At 43.1% G+C, this 19,277-nt stretch overlaps 2 protein-coding genes across 6 annotated transcripts; one reads left to right on the top strand and one right to left on the bottom strand.

Annotated features, from left to right (window-relative positions):
- Positions 1-1,433: 1,433 nt before the first annotated feature.
- LOC133169624 (ankyrin repeat domain-containing protein 50) lies at positions 1,434-3,329 on the top strand. Its single transcript, XM_061301966.1, has one exon. It carries the CDS (start codon positions 1,510-1,512, stop codon positions 3,055-3,057), a length of 1,548 nt encoding a protein of 515 aa, XP_061157950.1. The 5' UTR covers positions 1,434-1,509; the 3' UTR covers positions 3,058-3,329.
- Positions 3,330-3,550: 221 nt separating this feature from the next.
- Positions 3,551-17,404, bottom strand: LOC133169245 (serine/threonine-protein kinase PAK 6). Of its 5 annotated transcripts, XM_061301254.1 has the most exons (10): positions 16,963-17,404; positions 16,644-16,819; positions 10,599-10,847; positions 8,543-9,181; positions 7,621-8,151; positions 6,610-6,743; positions 5,860-5,986; positions 5,659-5,784; positions 5,438-5,572; positions 3,551-4,821 (listed from the first exon to the last, which is right to left on the bottom strand). In XM_061301254.1, exons 3-10 carry the CDS (start codon positions 10,800-10,802, stop codon positions 4,654-4,656), a joined length of 2,064 nt encoding a protein of 687 aa, XP_061157238.1. In that variant the 5' UTR covers positions 10,803-10,847; positions 16,644-16,819; positions 16,963-17,404; the 3' UTR covers positions 3,551-4,653. The 5 variants fall into 5 exon arrangements, with proteins under 5 accessions (XP_061157238.1, XP_061157236.1, XP_061157234.1 ...); XM_061301252.1 differs by having other exon boundaries at positions 10,599-16,822; XM_061301250.1 differs by having other exon boundaries at positions 10,599-16,819.
- Positions 17,405-19,277: the final 1,873 nt, after the last annotated feature.

Here is a 19,277-nt window from a genome sequence, read left to right as displayed (position 1 = left end):
GGGTTGAAAAGTGCAACCTGCTGTGAATCAAGAGTATTTTTCACCAGGCTGTAAATGTGATAGTCCTCACTATCTATTACTCTTGTTTTCTCAATTAGACAAAAGATGAACCGTTCCATGGAGGACCAGGGGCAAGTTCAGTCAATGCTAGGAAATCTTAGTTCCAATGAACCTGATCCCTCAGGTAATGCAAAACTAATCTTGTTTAATCCCAAGTGACAGAAGCCGAGCTTTGAGTTGCCAAGAGACACTTGTCCACTAATATTCATTTTTATTTTTTTTAGATTTCCATTATCAAGTTTCATTCCTCGGTGAACATTGACGCATGTTGATTTTGTAGCCCTGAGTGTCCCCTGTGACTTATTACGGGATGCAGATAGCACCTGAACTTGACAGAGACTCTAATTTCAAATCAAGCATTCAGAGTACCTCCTGCTTGGTTTGACTGAGCAATGAATGAAAGATCAGGTATTTACCACGGTGTCTCCGATTTAATGCATACGTCTGTCCAATTAGTAAATCTCACGGCACCTAACCAACCACATTTCATTCATTTGTGCTGTCCCATTTTTTTGTGTTAGTGGATGGAATGATTTCTATGACAGAGATTCCTAACCAGGGTGCCATGGCACCCGAGTATGCCGCGAGGGATCGTCTAAGGTTCCAAGGGAAAATTATCCAATTTGAATTCATTTGTCAGAAAGTTATTCATTTCTTATCAATTATATGTTTTTATTCATCTTTTTATGCTTGTGACATATAGTTACGGGCAGAAAAATTAAGTGCTTTTCCATTAGGTGATGCTAAATTAGATTAGAGGGGCTAACAAATCTGCCTTTGCTATTTATTTATTTATTTATTTATTTAACTTTTAGAGATGGTTATTATTAAAGTTATTATTAAAAGGGGAAGTTTGCATTTTATTTAAAACTTCCATTTTGTCAACTGTTAATATAATCTGACAGTAAAAAATAACAATCCCATTGGGACTTTATTTCATTAGCTTTGAATCTCTAAAAGCACTGATGGATACCACATTCAAAAAGCAAGTATGGTAGAAAAAACAGAATACTTTTGCTTTCCATTTGAAAGAGCTCTTAAATTTTGACTTATTGACTTTTCCCTCCAGTTTGTCGAAAAATACCAAAGAGATTCTGTGAATGTGTTATCAAGTTCTTTTCCATTATAGAAAAATGGAAATGATTTTTTTGACCTCATATTACAAACACAATCTGTTTTTTGTCCTTGAGTTCTTCTTTTCAAACAGCACCTATTTTTCTCCAGGCAGAGAGTGTTGTGGCAGAATGGATGCTGCCACTGCATAATGGTCCTCAGACATTTGTTTCCTTGGCAACGTTGGGAGAGCATGTGTGGAGAGGGAGGTATAAAAACCGACAGCCCTTCTCCGAGTCTTACCACTCGCCCTGTCCAAGGGGAGATTTGGAGAACTTGTACGCACTCCCAGTTGGCGATCTTTCCGCTCGCTCGTGAGGACTTAGGTATTGCAGAATGATGCGACCCAAAGATTTACGCCAAGGCTCCGGCACCAAGACCTTCCTTGATGCCATGCACGGTGGCAAAGTTCACCTTGCGCGTTTCATTTTGGATGCCCTGGACGGACGGATCATCAACTCCAAGACCGAAAACAGCCGCACTCCGTTAATTTACGCCGTATGTCTACAAGAAGCCGGGACCAGAGCCAAGTTCGCCCGGCTACTACTGGAAAAAGGGGCCGATGTCAACTGCCAGGATGAAGAAGGTCGAACGGCTCTGAGTCATGCCTGTGAGTTGGGTCACCTAGACGTGGTCAAGATTCTTGTTCAGTTCAATGCCGATCCAGATATCTCCGACGTGTGGGGTAACAGTGCTATAATGTATGCTGCCTTTTCTGGGCACAGTCCGGTGCTTGAGTTTCTGGTCCGGGCTTTCAAAAGACTTGGACTGAAAATGGACAGAATGAATAACGCCGGACATACAGCCATCGAAGTGGCTGACTTCTTTGGACACAATCACTGTGTGCAGATTTTAAACTTTCAGTGCAGACGGAGTGTGGTCGCAGATGATCTGCTTCATCCGGGGAATGTTGGCGATGGTGAGCTGCCCAACAGACTCCCCAGGCATGTCTTGGAAAAGTTCTCCAAACAGGTCAACAGCAAAGAAGAGCAATTACCAGGGTTACTTCATAAGCAGACGAAGATCGGGGACAACAGCGGATTGTGGAACCGCTTTACATGTCCCAAAAACCAGAGTCATGAACCGAACCATCGCCACAAGTGTTCCCTGCCATCTCAGAAAGGCCAAACCGATGGAGATCAGAGTCTTTCCTTCACGGCCAAACAACTCCAAAACTCCCAGATTCCCGATCTAAGGCGGACAAGAACGCTCAACTCGCCAACTGAAGCTAACCCAAAAGAAGTCAAAGAAGAAACTAGTGCCCAAGAGAAAGCACCGCAACGATTTCCTCCCTGCGGGAAGGCAAAGTCCTTCAACCTGGACCTTCTGAGCATCAGGAAACAGTCCTACCAAGGAGACGCGCACGACTTGAGCCTGTCAGCTAACAAGTTCAAAAGAGCCTCCCTGCAGGATGACCGATGTCTCCTAGACAAGATGGAATCTCAGGGAAACTCCCGGTTGCTGGCAAGCGATGCAGAAAAAACGAAAGCTCCTTTGAGCATCAAGTGTCAGATGGCGAAAGCCCTAGAGGAGAAGTCAAAGACAGATGAGCTGCAGAAGAAGGCAAGTTTCTCACACGGTGGCAAACACAACAAAATAATGTTCAGTCGGGCGGGGACGGAGGCGGGGAAGATGCCCGGCCGCGGCCCGGGGTTCATGGGCCTCGGAACGAGACTGTTCCGTCGATTCACCGCACCTGAGTTCATGAGGATGGTCACAGACTGTTCTTCGGGCTCATCCAACAGCAGAGGACGGATGTCGCGCTCCGAGACTTTCCCTCTCTCTCACACGCACCAGCAGGTCAACAGTCAGCCCAGCGTGGATAGCATCAGCGGAGTCAAATGCGAGTTTGAAAGCTCCTCGTCTCAGTCGGCCCTCGATTAGGAGGACAGGAAGGAGTGACACTTTTACGCCGCTAGCTTGCTGATAAGAACACGTTTTGTTTTTTTGGGTCTTTCCAGTGTTCCGGATTGAAACCTGCTCTAGACTGCAAGATTTGATTTTTATTATAGGTACAATCACTGGCTACTTTATTAGATTTAAAAGAAATGTGCGCTTTGATTGTCATTATCAGGGAATTATATTTTTGCTTGTATTATTATTATGCTTACTTTAATTGGGAAGTTATCATAAAAATCCTTCCAGGTACATTTAGAGCAGTGCGCTTCGATGAATTTTTACTGAAGATGATGATTATTTATTTTGTAAAAATAAAAGTATTTGATATTGCTTCTGCATTTATAAGAACTCTGATTTTTTTTTTTTTTTTGCCAAATTGTATTCAGTGACTGTGCTGTATGATTCACGCTGAATAAACACCAGCCCATTCAACCACCTCGTCTTACTGTGTGCGTGAGTGAGCGATGAATCACGGATCTTCCATGTGCGTCATTTATTTGGTTTGTACAAAAACGAAAATCAAGTGTCATTCTCTTTTTCATCAATGATCGGCACACATAGAAATGCAGGAGTCAAAGACCAGTGTATGTGCAAAGTGTGTCTCAGCAGGTGGGCGTCTCGCAGCATCACATGCCAAGCGTGTGTGTGCTTCTACTAGAAAAATCAAACATCTTGAGGATCAAAACACAAGTTAGATTTCAACTGTTTCCCTAAAAAAATGTCTGTAACGGTACAAATGGGCTTATTTGTTCGCTGAGATGCCCTCACCCGTACATCCATGTGCTCGCAAACACACATGCACACATCGATAGCTACACGCTCGCATTTCCGTAAAGAAACTTGAATGACTTTAATATATTTTGCAGTCGTAAGGACCTACCGGAATTTTATGACTATTATCTGCTTATATTGAGGTCCATAAGTAGCAATGGAAACCTAACTTCATATCATACAAACAACCCACAAAACACATGTTGGAAATTAAAAACACGTGTGGAAAAGAGGAGATTTTCCAGTGAGCCCACAATAGCAGCATGGCTTTCATCTAACCACTTGTTATGCTAATAACAGAGGATGCTCTTTCACGTTCTCGTTTGGTACATATTCAAGCATTCACTTCAGGCCAGGTGGGCCTCCGTTTGGCCATGCAAAGAGTCTCTCGTCACTGTCAGCTAAGATTCAAATCACGACTGTGCAGAGGTAAACCAGTTGAACAACCGCTCCTACTTGATGGCCGTTATAAAAATAGAGTTTATCTTTTGCAGTAGTGTATGACATATTGTTCTGATATGAGCACCATCTTGCATGTGTCGAAGCCCACAGACTATCACGAGAAACCAATCAGTGTTTTTGACTGAGTTGAGTGATTGCATGCTGCCTTGAATTCACTCCTAAAGTGCTTCTCACATGCCCCAAAAGACCATGCGGTGTCTTACGACCCAACTTCGACATTGTCGCTCACGTGGCGACATTGGGCTGCGGAGATGTAGCCCGTTGGTGCGTGAGGAATCGAAGAAACTACCCTTGATTATCACGGTTGGACTTTTAAGTGGGGGTTGGGAAACCGGGAACACCTCGGGGTCAGCAGCGGGACATGCGCTTGCGGTACTGTTCCACTAGGGGGACCAGGCACTGAGGTGAGCCGCTCTGCAGCAGGAAGGGGTGCTCCAGCAGGTCAGTGGCGCTGGCCCGCTCGAGGGGGTCCCGAGTCAGCATACGGTCCAGAAAGTCCTTAAGAACTGGGGACACCTGAGGAGGAGGAGCAGATTGTTTAGAGCTGCTTTTCTCGGAATGTTCTCAAATATGAAAATGTAAACATTTCCAGAGTTACAAAGAAACAAACAGTGATATTTATGTTTCCTGATTATTGTGAATTATTTTACATGCTCATTATCTTCACATGAATGAATATCTCATTATTAACCGGGAAGTCAACTCAAAAATGTTCTTTACAATAATACTAATAGTAGTAACGTATTTTCCGGACTATAAGGCGCACCGGACTATAATACGCACCATCAATGCATCATGTCAGATTTTTATTCCAAATTTTATTCTCCATTTTATATTTTTTAATTCAACTTCAGACGCAACAAATTACTTTATAATCACAAAATAATGATCCATTGTCTTTTTGATTCATGATTCATAGTCTTCAGCGGGCCACTTATGATTGATTTCATGACACAATGCTTCGGCCCAGTTTAAATTTAAGAATTTGGTCCATATATAAGGCGCACCGGACTATAAGGCGGACTGTCGGCTTTTGAGAAAATTTTAGGTTTTTAGGTGCGCCTTATAGTCTGGAAAATACGGTAATATAAAATAATACTGTGTATCTTCATAGACATGGAATTTTGGATACCTGGCTGACATTTCGCACAGTCGGAGCAGGCTCATCTCTCAGTCTCTTCATAGCTGCCACGGGGGTTTCACTGAAATACGGTGGCTCTCCATCCACCATCTCCACCACCATGACACCCATGGACCACACATCCACCTGGTGCAACACACACACAGAGCACAGATTGTAAATATTGGCCATGCAACAGTCTGTCTTTTGGCATGAGTTGCATCCCTCCTCACCTCAGTGCCATATGGCGATTTGGAAATTACTTCTGGAGCCATCCAATAAGGAGTCCCCACTAGAGACTTCCTCTTGGGGATGTCCTTACTGATCTGAGCACAGAAGCCAAAGTCGGAGAGTTTGACCTGAAAGGGAGAGGGGGACAATAAGAACACTTACAAACCAAAAATGGCATATGAGACAACAATGTGATGACATACTCTTCCATCTAATGTGAGTAGTATTGAGTCACTCTTGATGTCTCTGTGAATCACTCCCTGCGAGTGGAGGTAGGCCAGGGCTTGCAAAACTGCTTCACACACTGTGGCAATCTGCTCTTCACTCAGCCTACAATGACCAGAGCGGACAAAAGTATAGCGAGGAGAGAGAGAGAGAGAGAGAGAGAGAGAGATGCAGAGTTTAGCATTTCCTCATTTGGCAGGCACGCAACATCTTTAAGTAGCACCAAATTGACAGCTCAAATTATGAAGCAGCATGAATTCAAGAAAATGACTGAACAATGGGTTCATTCAATTGCTGCACTTAAAGAAAGTGACAGCACATGTTCATTCAAACTCTCTAGTGACTGGTATTAAATTGATGAGAAGACAAACTGCTGTATTACTCCTGCCGCAGGAGTCATTACAATACCAAAAAGAAAATGGAGCAACACATCCTCTGTATGGTGTTACACAATAACATCCTAAAACAAATAAAATAGAATGAAGTTGTCATCTTGTCTTGGGCATATGTAATCAATATAACGTGTCACTTTCAGGATGTCCACATCCGGTTTATGACTTGTTTTCATGCAAGCTCCGGCTCTGCAAGGACTCTTGAAAGACAACCTTTGTGTGTCTTTGTGCAGCCAGAAGCTCAAGTTGATACTACACTGCCTCTTTGTGGTAGAAGTGTGTATTTAAAATATTCTGGAAGGCCGTGAAAGAGTTTTGCTGAGCATAAAATCCTACCTGGTTTCAGACACAATATTGGTAAGTGCTCCACCTTGCAGATACTCCATAATCACCCACAGTTCTTCCTCCACAAGTGCAGATTTATACATCTCCACAACATTTCTGTGCTGATAGTCCCTCATGATCACCACCTATGGAACACAATGGATAACAATCGAGTACAGTGCTACTGACATTTTCAGTCTGTCTGGATTAAAAGCTTATCATATAAAAAATATTTCTCCGCAGAAGTTAGTCCCTGGTGATTTTTTTTTAACTAGAACATTTTTGATGTAAGTGAAATAGGGCAGCAAGAGCTATACCAGTAGCATAATTTCATTTCAGGATACATTGTTGTTTTTATTATTTTATTTTTAGTTACCTGCCTTTCTTTTTGGTGATTGGCTGGAAGAAAGCATGCATATTTAATTCACCTATCAAAAGATGATTGATAGCATTATATTTTGCCTTACAGGCATCCCTCTGTTTTGCATATTTCCAAGTTCCCATAAAGCAGGGATGTCAAACTAATTTTTTTCGCGGGCAGCATTGTAGTCATAACTTCTTTCGGAGGGCCATTATGACTGTCAACCCAAATAAATGTACGAGCACCTCATATTATATACAGTAAACGCTACAAAACAAACTGACAAATAACTTGTTTTCAAATCAGACGAGTAAAAACTGGTTAAATATTAAAAATAAAAATATATCATTAAAAGTGAAGACTATTTGCAATTCTAGTAATGACACACAAATTTGATGCACAATTTGTCTTCGCGGGCCACATAAACTGATGTGGCGGGCTGTATCTGGCCCCCGGGCCTTGAGGTTGACACCTATGCCATAAAGCTTTTGGGCAAGGGCACTGGAAAGGACGGAAATTTGGACTATTACATGGCTCATAAGCAAAGGCCCGCAAAATATATTAGAATAATAAAAGGCCGATGGAGCTCAATGTCATGTGTTTAATGTGGTGCAAAATATCATGCTAAGGCTGCGCACTAATCAATGTGATCACAATGGTACCTCGTTGAAGAGCAACTCCCTCCTCTGCTGCCTTCGCAGGTCCATCATCTTCACCGCCACCTGCCGACCACTGTGCTTCTCTGCGGCAATGCAAACCACTCCAGTTGAACCCTCTCCAATCTTCACAAAGTTTTCCAGGTAAGACCTCGGATCCCCTTTATCCACCACCATCTGCAGGGCGGCTTTAAATTGTTCATGGGTCACCTTCGGTGGGTCTGGCGGCGGTCGAGGCGAAGGGTGAGGGAGTCGGAAGGCGGGTGAGCATGTACCGGGGGGACTGGTGGCGAGAGAGCCTGTAGGGGAGGGTCGAGGTTGGGATGGGCTGTCCTGTCGGGGGTAAGGAGGATTAGGGCAGCCAGAGTGCCTAAGAAAAGGGTCTGGTCCATTGGGCCGTAGTCCCATATTGGGGGACAGTCCTAAAGTATAGCTCGCTGAGGATCGCACGGTCCGCTGAGGTCTGATGCTGCTCACTAGAGGACTGCTGGTGCCGGTGGGCAGGAAGCCAGAGTGGCATCTCACCGCTGAATCTGTCTGCAGAGGAGAAGACAAAGTGAATGGGAATCAGGTCCCTCTGCATCACTAAATAATAAACAATCAAACAACAATGATTGGTTGATGAACAGTAATTAAGGAAATGTTTTTAATCTACTAATGCAAATAAAATGTTATCTGATTATTCGATTCATCGATAATTGATAGAATAATCTATCCTAAAAATATTCAATAGTAACTGCGCATTAAACCTATCATGGATGTTTCGGAATGTGGGAGGACGCTGGAGTACCGATGCAGGCACGGGCTAAACATAACATCTCGACTGTGACGCGCATTTTGGCCATTGTAGGTTCTACTTTAGAATGTTGAGAGCTTTGTGAATCCTGTGCAGTATGGTGCAAATACAGTGCTGCAATGTCAGGCTTACTTTCAGGTCATAGGAGGAGAAAGGCCTCCCCGGGCTGTTCTGGGACTGCATGTACATCGGTACACTGGGCCGGAGATCCGTGGGGACGTCTTGGTGGTGCTGCTGCTGCAGGCTCATAGCCGGGCTATAAAAACATGCAACTGGTATTTGATTGGGTGGCATTCCTCTGGGCAGCTGAAAGTCTCTCTTCCATATGACTCTTTCCTGAGGGCTGCCCACGTAAGAGCCATGACTCGCCATCGCAATGTTCTGGTCCTGGCCTGCTTGAGAGGATCCCTCCAGTGGGCCACCTCCAATCTCATAAGTGGATGTGGCTTTTGGTAAAATCCCATTTGGCTGCAAAGTGACGCTCTTCTTCATTCCTAAGTAGGGAGTGTTGGATTCACTGTGGATGTTTCTCGCTTTGTCCCTCCAATGACCCGCGTCTTCTTCATCTTCATCATCTTGAATCAGGCCTTCGTATTGGTAAGCGTCTCCCTCGTTCACCTCTCCCAGTCTTCCCAAGGACTGGGCCCTCTTCCTCGCTGAGGGGCTGCTCTTCCGCAAAGAATTGGAGCTGGTCACAGACAGACGGCTCATATCGTTGATCATGGCTGTGATGTAGTCTCCATGACCGATCATGCTCCCACGCACAATGGTCTGAAAAAGAAGAGACATTGAAATACAGTATGGTTGACAAGTGAATAGAATAATGAGGGTTATATAATCACTGTTAAAGTTAAATTTAGACTCCAGATTGTGTAAAGGACATCATTGTCAAGACTCAAATTAAATCCCCTGGTGGCTTCTTATAAAACACTTAAAAAGATAGTGAGTGTGCAAATGAGGCACGTTAAAAATCACAGTATGGTATTCACTGAACAGAAGGCATGTTGGGGCAAAGAACCCGAGCCTGCCTTGACAGAAAGGACACAAGCGTAAAATGTTTTGCCATTGCAACACTAACACGGAGCGTGTGGTGTCTTATTCGTCTGCTTGAGTCGGTTCATGTCAGGCAAAAAGCCTCTTTTGTGTCTTGGACCGTGTGCATGTCACGTGGGAGGGCAATAGGATGACAACCTCAAAGGTGAGATAAACACCTTCTCGGTCAGAACTTTTTACAAAAGAGTCGAAATAGAATACAAGGAAGAAAAGACAGCACAGAGGCAATCATTATGAATCATCAATAGACCTCTTTTCTGGGTTTGGTCATGTGACATTTGTAATCTGAGCCGTGATTGGTTGCTGCATGAGCTCTAAGCACACAATGTCATTTTCAGGCAAGTGGCAAATTGTATTTAAAGATATTAAAAACATGAAAAAGAATGAATTTATCAAATGAATTGCTGGCAAAGTATTAACTGAACTGTACTGCTGAAAATTGCTAAATAAGTAACGCATAAATTTTATTCATACTCCACAAACTCCACAACTTTTTGGGGGCTTTGACAATAATTGCTTGTACAGTTTAAAAATAACTTCTTTTTTTTTATTTCCATTATGGCAAAATTTGTTCAAAATAGGAACAAATCAAAGGTCCCAGAATGCTGTTACAAACATTTTATCGCTCTAGATGCCCCACTGTATTTTACAAGCCATTAATGAGCCTTAATGGGAGATGGTGGTTCTCATTATGTAAAGTGCCAATTAAAAATAAGATGCTTTGTGTTTGTCATCCCTTAAATGCTCTGGAATGGAAAGAAGTCCTTTCCAGGTTGGCCTCTCCTTTGCTTTCCTTTTATATGACCTGTTAGGTAACACATCGGCTGTTATCAATCGCTTATATGAAGCAATGAAATTTACTGCCCCTTTAAAGGTTCACCATTTTACAGTAACAGTACACAGCAGGGTCATTAGCCCAACAGACAAGGGAGCAAAAACATGGGGAGGGAAGCAGGACTTGTGTTTTCTCAGCGTTTTCTGAGACAGCTGTAAGTCTCAGTAGGACAGAGCGACAATTGCGCAATATTGATACTAAAAGGAGCAGCGGTGACTAAATATTTGCATTTGCAACTGAACCAAAGGCGGTGCTTGAATGAGTCATAAATACAAGAACAGGTTGGAGTGTGCTGTGTACCTTCTTGGGCCTCAGCTCCACTTCTGTAATCCTGGAAGGGTCCACCATGGGCCTGGGTCTGCGCAGGTTCTCGATCAGGCTGTGCCATTGTGTGGGAAGACCGATAAAGCAGCCACGCTTGGCATCAAATGAGGTGTGGACACGGTGTTCAAAGTTCTTGGGGGCAGATATCTCGGGCCTCTTCTTTTTCTTCTTGCGAAACATTCTCACGTCCACAAGGGAGGCAGCGTGCCGGTGTCAACGAAATCCCTGTAGAGACACGTTTTTTTTTTTCTTTCTAAGAATGAATCACTACATATACAGTAAGATCTGCTAGGACAAAAGAAATGTCATTTGATCAAATGTGACAAGAATTGAAATTTTAGCTCAAAGGATTTTCCAAGCAATATTGGGAGCTGTTTTGTTCCGAGAGTGGCTCCAAGGAGAATGGATACGTTTGTAAGCAGATGTGTACTGGAGGATGTGTGGTCAATTAAAGCTTATTCATTCTCTGTGCCCTTTTGCTGATGAGCGTGTCGCTGGGCTGGCATGCGCCCACGGGCTTTCAGTGCATTACTGAAAGCAAACAACGCACAAGACACACACACACACGAACATTCGATGGCAGGATATCCTTCATAAACCCGTTGTAACTCTTTCATAGTCTGCCCTGATTAATGGCGCATGTGTCCATGCACGACCGTGTGTTTGGTGAGCACGGTTTAATGCGTAGTCCCTTTTATTTCATCTCGTAATTATTTCTGTATCGTATCAGGATTAACTATTTCATCTCACAGGAATGGAGAGCGCCCTGTCAAAGGTTAACATGGCGCCCAAGCTCAAGATACAATCTCCCACTTTAGCAGGAGTGGGGGTTGAGGAAATGAGTTTTGTTGTCATCCACTGCTCGGCAGGCAATCACGTTGGCCGCCTCGCCTCCCTCCACCTCTGCCCTCGGACCAGCATGCCTTTAATCGGCATCAACGGCGCCTGTTATGACGCTGCTCGGCTTGCCCTGCCCATCTCGACATGACGCGCTGGTCATATCAGCTCAGTTCTGTTTATGGGAAAAAAGGGTGGATTATAGAAGGATTGGTGGGGAGGGGGATGCTCAGCGTGAAGGAAAGTGTCACCATCCAAGGATAATTCAATCACGAGGCTAATATGCTAAGTGAGGCGTAAGTGCAACTATACGGTTGTTTGCTCTTCCGATATGTACACAATGTTGTGAGGGCTTCAAATCTGCCTGAAAGGTACATTATCGTGCCACCTTGACGGGAAATGGCAGTGGTGAGCGTGTCTGACTCACCTAAACACTATCAGAAGCACTGACCTGCATTTCCAACCTAAATTCTATTAATATTTCTTCGGTTCAGTTTATTCTGTTCATTTCATTGCAATGAAGTGCCAGGTATGTCGACATACTGGTAATTACTTGGACTGAACACAAAATACATGAAGTTATTTTGTCATTTCGAAGTCCACTACACTGTTGTGCGTTGTTATATTGCAATTTTGTGTAGTTGTTTTTGTAATTGTGATGAAGAGGTGGATTCAGGCTCAGGTGCTCCACTGATAAAGAATTCAAACAAAACCTCTTTAAGGTCACGTTTGTTTGTTTTTTAAAAAAATATATATAAATGTGGAAATGGAAATTATGCAGAGAGAAAAAAATACATTCCTGTGTCATACTAAAAAATATTTAAAAAAAGAAAAAGAATAAAAGAATAAAAAATTAAACTAAATCAGCTCATATGCACATTTATAGGTCAGTTAACATTCTTTTCTGTCATTATGCGGTGCTTCTTGTTTTTTTTAAATGTTAGAATGCAAAGAAAGATGCAGCAAAACACAAGACGTGATCTCCCTCCCAGTCCTGCATGCATCGCCCCCCTAATCTGCAGTTCAACATGCAGATGTTGACACTGCCTGAGCCAATATTTACAGATAATGCCCATGTATCCTTTTACAAGCAGATCGATCAATATTTACTCGTTCGTGAAATGCAAACTGTTACAATCCCACTATGTCAGCAGCAATAGCCGGATGATAGCAACACAAATAGGACAACTGCATTGTCGAGTACTTTAGAGCTTCACTTAAAAAGTATACAACACGACTTTATATTCATTATTCATTCTGGGTCGATAGGGATTATAAACAAACCACTATCATATTCCAAGAAAGTAGAAACACATACTATTTTCTTGATTTATCCCCATCTAGGAAAATTATTTTCAAAATTGTTGCCATTTATGGATTTAAAAGCTTCAATCTCATATGACTAGCCTAACATTGACGCGATTGATCGTGCCAAGCTTATGGAGTCTTAACCACAACACACTACTTATTTTGTGTAATAGATATCCACAAGCTGTGCAAAATTATGTTACCCAGCCACATAGTCACCCTAAATACTATTGGGACTTGACCTTATGCCTCAGTGGCTTATCTTGAATCTATCAAAATGCTGAGGCAAAAACTCAGACAGCTACTGGCTGGGACGATGAGGTCATGCTGGAATTGTGCTTCATTGGGTATTTCCATCGGTGCAGCCGCAGAAGAATAACATGCGTGGTTAAGGGGGGGGAGGGGGTCGTGAAGTCTGACTGGAAGACAAGAAATTGAGAATGAATGAAGCATGAAAAATGTTTGCCACATAACTGAGCAAATAAAGTGGAAATGAAGGTCCATTCATCAGCTGGATGCTCCTTACGTTAGGCAGTCAAATAGAAAAACGCAGGCAGCTTGGAGAGGGCCTGTTTTTCGTTCTGTCATGTTCAAATCAACCCAAGCATGAGTTGGACGAATGGGGGGGTAGATAAGAGCGCTATTGGATTTGCACGACGGTAGCGCTCAGAGCTGTGGTGAACGATTTTTCCCCCGCTGTACTATTTGCCCTGATTTCTATTTCTCGTTTTTTTGTAGACGTGCTTGCATAAATGTGCAGGTGATGGTGGAGCGGGATTAGTGTGGTGCTTCACTGATCTAATTTCAGACTCAGTCAGAGTGTTTATTTTGTGCGTGATTCTTGTCAACTAGTGAGGTGAGGGTAGGAACTGGCGGAGATGAGGTAATCCTCTTTTCTGTGCCTGTCGATGCACGTGCGACCCAAAGATAATCCAAATATAATGAATTACAAAATGTCGTCACGGGGGGTTTGGAAAGCATTACGGTCTTATTTGTTTTTTGTTTGTTTGTTTTCGGGACTATGCAATGCAGTGGCAAGAGCTTCAAGATTGCTCTTCTATCAACGTCATTATGATGACCGTTTTGCCCTTTGAATATAATGAGACTCTCCCTCGTGAGGGACATGCAGAGGGTGGATGTTTATGAAAGGAGGCATTGGTTGGTCATCACCACCTTTTGCTTTGTAAAAGCCTAAAGGCAGCGACAAAAAACAAATCACGCTTCTAAGAGCCACGCAAATACTGGACGTGACCAGACACCGAAGTTGACGCCTGCTGTTCTATCTTTGAAGTCACCTCTGGAGACATGGAGGGATTGTCAATAGAAGACACCGAGTGATGTAATACGCCGCGTTCAATGACACGGAATAACGCATGCATATTTCATACGTCATGCACAACTAAGTGCTTCAAATCTGAGGAATCTTTGGGACTGGCACGCAGCTGATGCCTCGGAGAAGTCACTGCATTGTGCAAGCGCAGGCCCTGCAGTGTTTTACTAAAGCAGGTCACTCAAACCTTTGGACTTGCATGAAATTTGGGAGTAAAAAGTGGTTCATGTGCAGATTTAAGTCTGTATTTTACTCCATGCCCATTCCATGATTAATCAGTACCTGCAAAACAACTCAATTCTAAGACAAGGACGTGATATTGAGCACACTCAAGGGCATGTGATGAGACATTTATGGACTACCTTCAATATCCAAAGTACAGAGTTGCTGCTCAGAAAAAATGCAAACGGTTCTCGTAAATAGTCAAGACAGATAAAGTCAATTTTAGCCATCTTGACTATTTACATTTCAGTCCCCAGATGAAACTCCCTGAGCTCATTCATGCTGACATCTATTTGAGTGTTTCTTCATCTTCTCCAAATGTCACATTAGTCATAGCAGTGCATCATGACTCAGAACCCACGGCGCATTGGACTAAAAGTTCAAAGATGAAAACCGTAAGACGTGACATATGCGTGCGTATATTACTATAATGCCAATGTGGAGTAAAAGTATTTTGACATATGCAGAACGTTAATACAGTGCAGTGTCTCTCAACAAGTACGTTCAAACCTGACCAGTCAAAAATATTTTGAATCTACTGCTCTACTTTTCTGCAGAAATACATACAGTGTCAGGAAGTACAAAATCTACCAATCAGTGTGTCTTTAAGATTTTGGCGCGTGTCCATGGGGACAAAAAGAGGCTTGTTCAAATTCCAAATGTGTTTGATGGGTTGAAGGTCAACCCATTCAAGTTCTTCCACAGCAAATCCATCTACAATAACCACTACGTCACAGACTTTTTGATGCAGTCACGCTAGAACCAAAAAAAGTTGAATCCCCAAACTGTTCTCATAAATTTGTAAGCATACACCAAAATAGAGGACGAAAAGAATTGGGATTTAAATATGAAAGCTTGTCCTGACTTTCAAATGAACCTCTTGTGTAAGTGTTGAGAGGATGTAAAAACAGTAGCAATATCAAAAAAGGGAAGGAAAGAACGAAGAATCTGGACACTCAGATGTAGTGACAGCTGAAGGAGGAGAAGGATGAGCAAGCACAGAGGAGGGATGGAGGGAGCTGATGGAAGAGAAGAATTAAACATGTTGAAAGAATTGAGCAGTCTGCAGCTTTACAAATCACCCACGTCGTGCTTTTCTGTCTCATTCAATGACACGATGTAGCTCACAATGTGCGCGAGACGTAACCTCTTTTTTCCATCATCTTGAGCACTTTCTACTCGCGAGTAAACAAGCCTTTATTGAGAAGGGAATCTGAGGACAATTGCATCAAGGGGCTTCATGCATCATTCTGTCAGTGGACATATCGCCCCCGATTTTGTTTGTTGACAAAATAGACAAGTTTGTTCTGCCCTGCAGGGAGAAACGTGGATATTAATGTGTGTCGAATCTGCTTTGTTTGTTCCGATAAACAGTGATGATGTAATGGCAGAATTGTCAGAGTCTTGACGTGGTTGTAAGATGCAATATGGACAAACACCTTTGAGTGAAGCAGTATGGTGGCCTCAATGGGTCATTCAGGTGGACTGATGGCTCAAAAAAGTCCACCAAGTGTGACTGTGTACGCACAATAAGTGTTTATCCAGTTTGCACAGTGCAGATCACATCTCAGAAAAGATCCACTTTGCTTTCAGATGCATATTGAGCAATTTGACGCAGCCAAATGGTAGCAATGCCGTGCCGCTCTCTCTCTCGAGTCTAATTTATTGATGCAGCAGGCTGCATATGCTTATGAAAGCTTTGATTTCTATTTCTCAGCCTGGGCCCATGAGATACAACACAGGTTCAAGCTCTTTTACAGTATCAGTGAGCAGCAACTTCACCATAACCCAACACGGGCACCTTTCAAGCCAGTCAGGAGACTCCTGGCGCTGTCCTAATTTGGACGGGCTGTTTTAATCCTTGAGTGCTTGATGTCTCATGGCTGCCGGTTACGTTAAGCTGCTAATGCACACGTTTCCCTCCGAGGGCTGACGAATGATATGACAATAACGCCAGCGTCGGTGAGAGCAAGCGTGGCACACAATAACACCAACACGTATGTTGTGTCATCATACATCTGTGAAGCCTCAGGTACTTCTCAGAGACTTGACCTAAACCCCATCCAAATGTTGAGGGATGAACAGATTTTGAGTAAGGTCCTTTCATTGACTTGGTGAAAAATCCACCTCCAGAGAAGTCTGTCTACAATTAACTCCAAATTTCCTTCCATTTTTAGTTCTTGTAGCTGCTTTAATGAATACCTTCACTTAAAACAGTGTCATCATGGACTGATCCAAAACTAGCCTTTGTTCACCATCACTACTACATAATGGGACCATATACACAATATTAGTCCATAGGGATCCATATTAGAAGGTACGACCTTAAAAACTCTGGAGAATGTGGAACCATTTTTGACAATAGAGACGATAGAACGATGGAGCCGGGCTCGGCGTGATATCTTCCAGGAGGAGTGAAGATACAGCCCATCGTAGATGAGAATCATCTCGCTCTTTTTCCCATCAACACGTCCTGGCTGCTCTGCATTCTCACAGCCTCCTCCTCCCACAAAGAGCACACATCAACATTCATCAATGCCATTAAGCTTCTTTTTCTAATTCATCCCATTATCAAGAAAGGGAACGGGGAGCTCTGGAGGAATAAATCTTTGTTAGCAAGGAACAAAAAAAAAACCTTCTTACCTTGCTGTCCAGTGACGAGGAGAGCCACTCTCCTCCAGGAAGGGTTGAAAGCAAGAGTGAGCACATACACTGCTCGTGACACCACTCATGCGCGCACACACATGCACCCACACGAAGACATGAGAGGACTGGCTCTCAAGCCAGCCAGCACTGCAGGCTGCCGCTTGCCTGGGAAAGCCTGATGCGTTTCTCCCTCCAGGCACAAGCGCACACTGCCATCTCAAAGGCTCTTTGTCGGGGCTGATTCATCCCCGGCTGAGTGTTGCTGCAGGTCCGTGCGCCGGATCCGGCTCCCGGGTACAAGGAGAGACTGAAAAACGGAGGACAAAAGCCATGTAGAGGACAGGTAGCATCCACTGGGAGAGAATACCTCGGCCCCATCCAGGTCCTTCCATCCCCACCCCCCTCTCCCTCTCCAACTCACGCTCTCGCTCTCTCTCTCTCACGCCCTCCCTCCCTCTCCCTTTTTATCACCTCCCTTCTCTGCCTCCTCCCACCCCGTCATTGGGCTGTCTTTGTAAAAGAATTGATGGCGTGTGTCTACGCGCATGGAACGCATTTTGTGTGGTATCCGGTGACTGTAAGGAGAGAAGACGGCCAGTACACCTGGTCGGGATACCTTTCATCCCTCTCCCCCACCCATGTTGTCTCTTTTACATCTGGGTGACATGAGAACATGAGGGTGATGCCTTCACCTACTGTGCTGCTGTTCAGTCAAATGCATTATCCATGGAATGACAGGGGTCAAGGATGGCAGATGGCAGGAGAGGTATAAAAAAAAAAAAAGGGAGGGGTGGGTGGTGTGTAATCTTTCTGCAGAAGGTACAATCCTCACCCTTGCAACCTTTTTTATGGGATTCTAAAGAGGTCTTCCAAAGACCCGTCATCATTACTTAAGCGAAACATTCACTTCTCTTTCCACCAAAATTATTTTCTGAATAATTTATGCAGACGCTAAGATGAGGCACAAAGCAGGAAAACGTATTAGGGTCAAGTCACACGCAGACAAGGCAACCAGGATTTGGGGCATACGTGTAAAAGATGACGGTTGGATATGCTTGCAGAGGCGATCCCGAAAAGGCTGAAATTATGATGTTCCTCTTGACACATCAAATAAATCCAAGCCAAAGAGGAGGAGAAACAATATGCATAATAATGATTATATTTGACATTCCAATTCACTCTTTTGCTGAAGCTGTAAGGATTACAGAATGGGTCAGAAAGTTCAACATACGCAGATGAAATAGAGATTTACAATATGGGGAAGAAGGAGTATATTAAAAAAAGAAATTTATATATCAAGAGTTGACACATTAAATTTACTTTTTGCTGTTATGTTGTGGAGGTCAGATGTTGTTTGTCATCATAAAAATATAAACGTTAATACTGAGCCAAAGCTCAAGCTAAACAATTTATGAAATATTACATAACCAGTATTAGATTAAGTTTAACCGATGAGGCAGTGTGGCACAATGGTAAGATTGATAATAGATATGAATAAACTAATACATTTTAAATTGTGAGTTACCTCTACCAAGGAAAATGCTATTTTCTATTATGACTCATTTTGACTCATTTTCCTGGCAGGAAGCGACACCCAACCCGAAAAAAATGACACTAATAACATATTGCGAGAATCTCTGAGGCAAACCGACTGAGTATTGCTTCTTTCTGTGCTTTTATGAAATATGTACGTGTGACTTCTAAATGTGAAAGTGAAGCGTGGGGGGCTGGGTTAAAAGCATGTGGCCTATACAACATGAATGTGCTTGTTTTTCAAAGTAGGAAGCCAGGAGAAAAAAAAGCTGCATGCTCTGTCTGCACAAATGTGGCCTACTTCCACCATTTTGCCACCCTGCAGTAGAAGAAGTCACTATGGATTTTCTGCTATCAGAGTTGTTGCCTGCCTGCTTGCTTTCTGTCTTTCATGAGATGAGCTTTTAATAAATCCTGTCAAAAAGCGAGTTGTAGATTATTATGTGGTTATGCTGTGTTAGTACCGTGGCAGTGCATCATGTTTCCCATCATTTATCAGTGAATTTCAGCTGCTCTCAAAATTTAAAGTACCTAGACAGTTTGGCAACTCACCAGTTGAGAGGATCTTAGCTGGCAGAGTCATATTTCCTCTATGCGATTAAAGTCACTTTTCTCCAGCATTCCACGGGAGAGCGGCCTGCCTCCTTCACCACAGCGTGCGGCATAGACATTAATGCAGCTTTTTAAAAGTTCTGATTTATTTAGTCCTCTATACATAAAAAAAAATGTTTCTTGTTTTCTGACATCTTAAAGCCCAAGTAGATCAATCTTAATTTGTG

Source organism: Syngnathus typhle, linkage group LG16, assembly GCF_033458585.1.
Source record: "Syngnathus typhle isolate RoL2023-S1 ecotype Sweden linkage group LG16, RoL_Styp_1.0, whole genome shotgun sequence".
NCBI lineage: Eukaryota > Metazoa > Chordata > Actinopteri > Syngnathiformes > Syngnathidae > Syngnathus > Syngnathus typhle.
The sequence above is the reverse complement of the archived record's forward strand: the minus strand, read 5'-3'. Positions and strand labels throughout refer to the sequence as shown.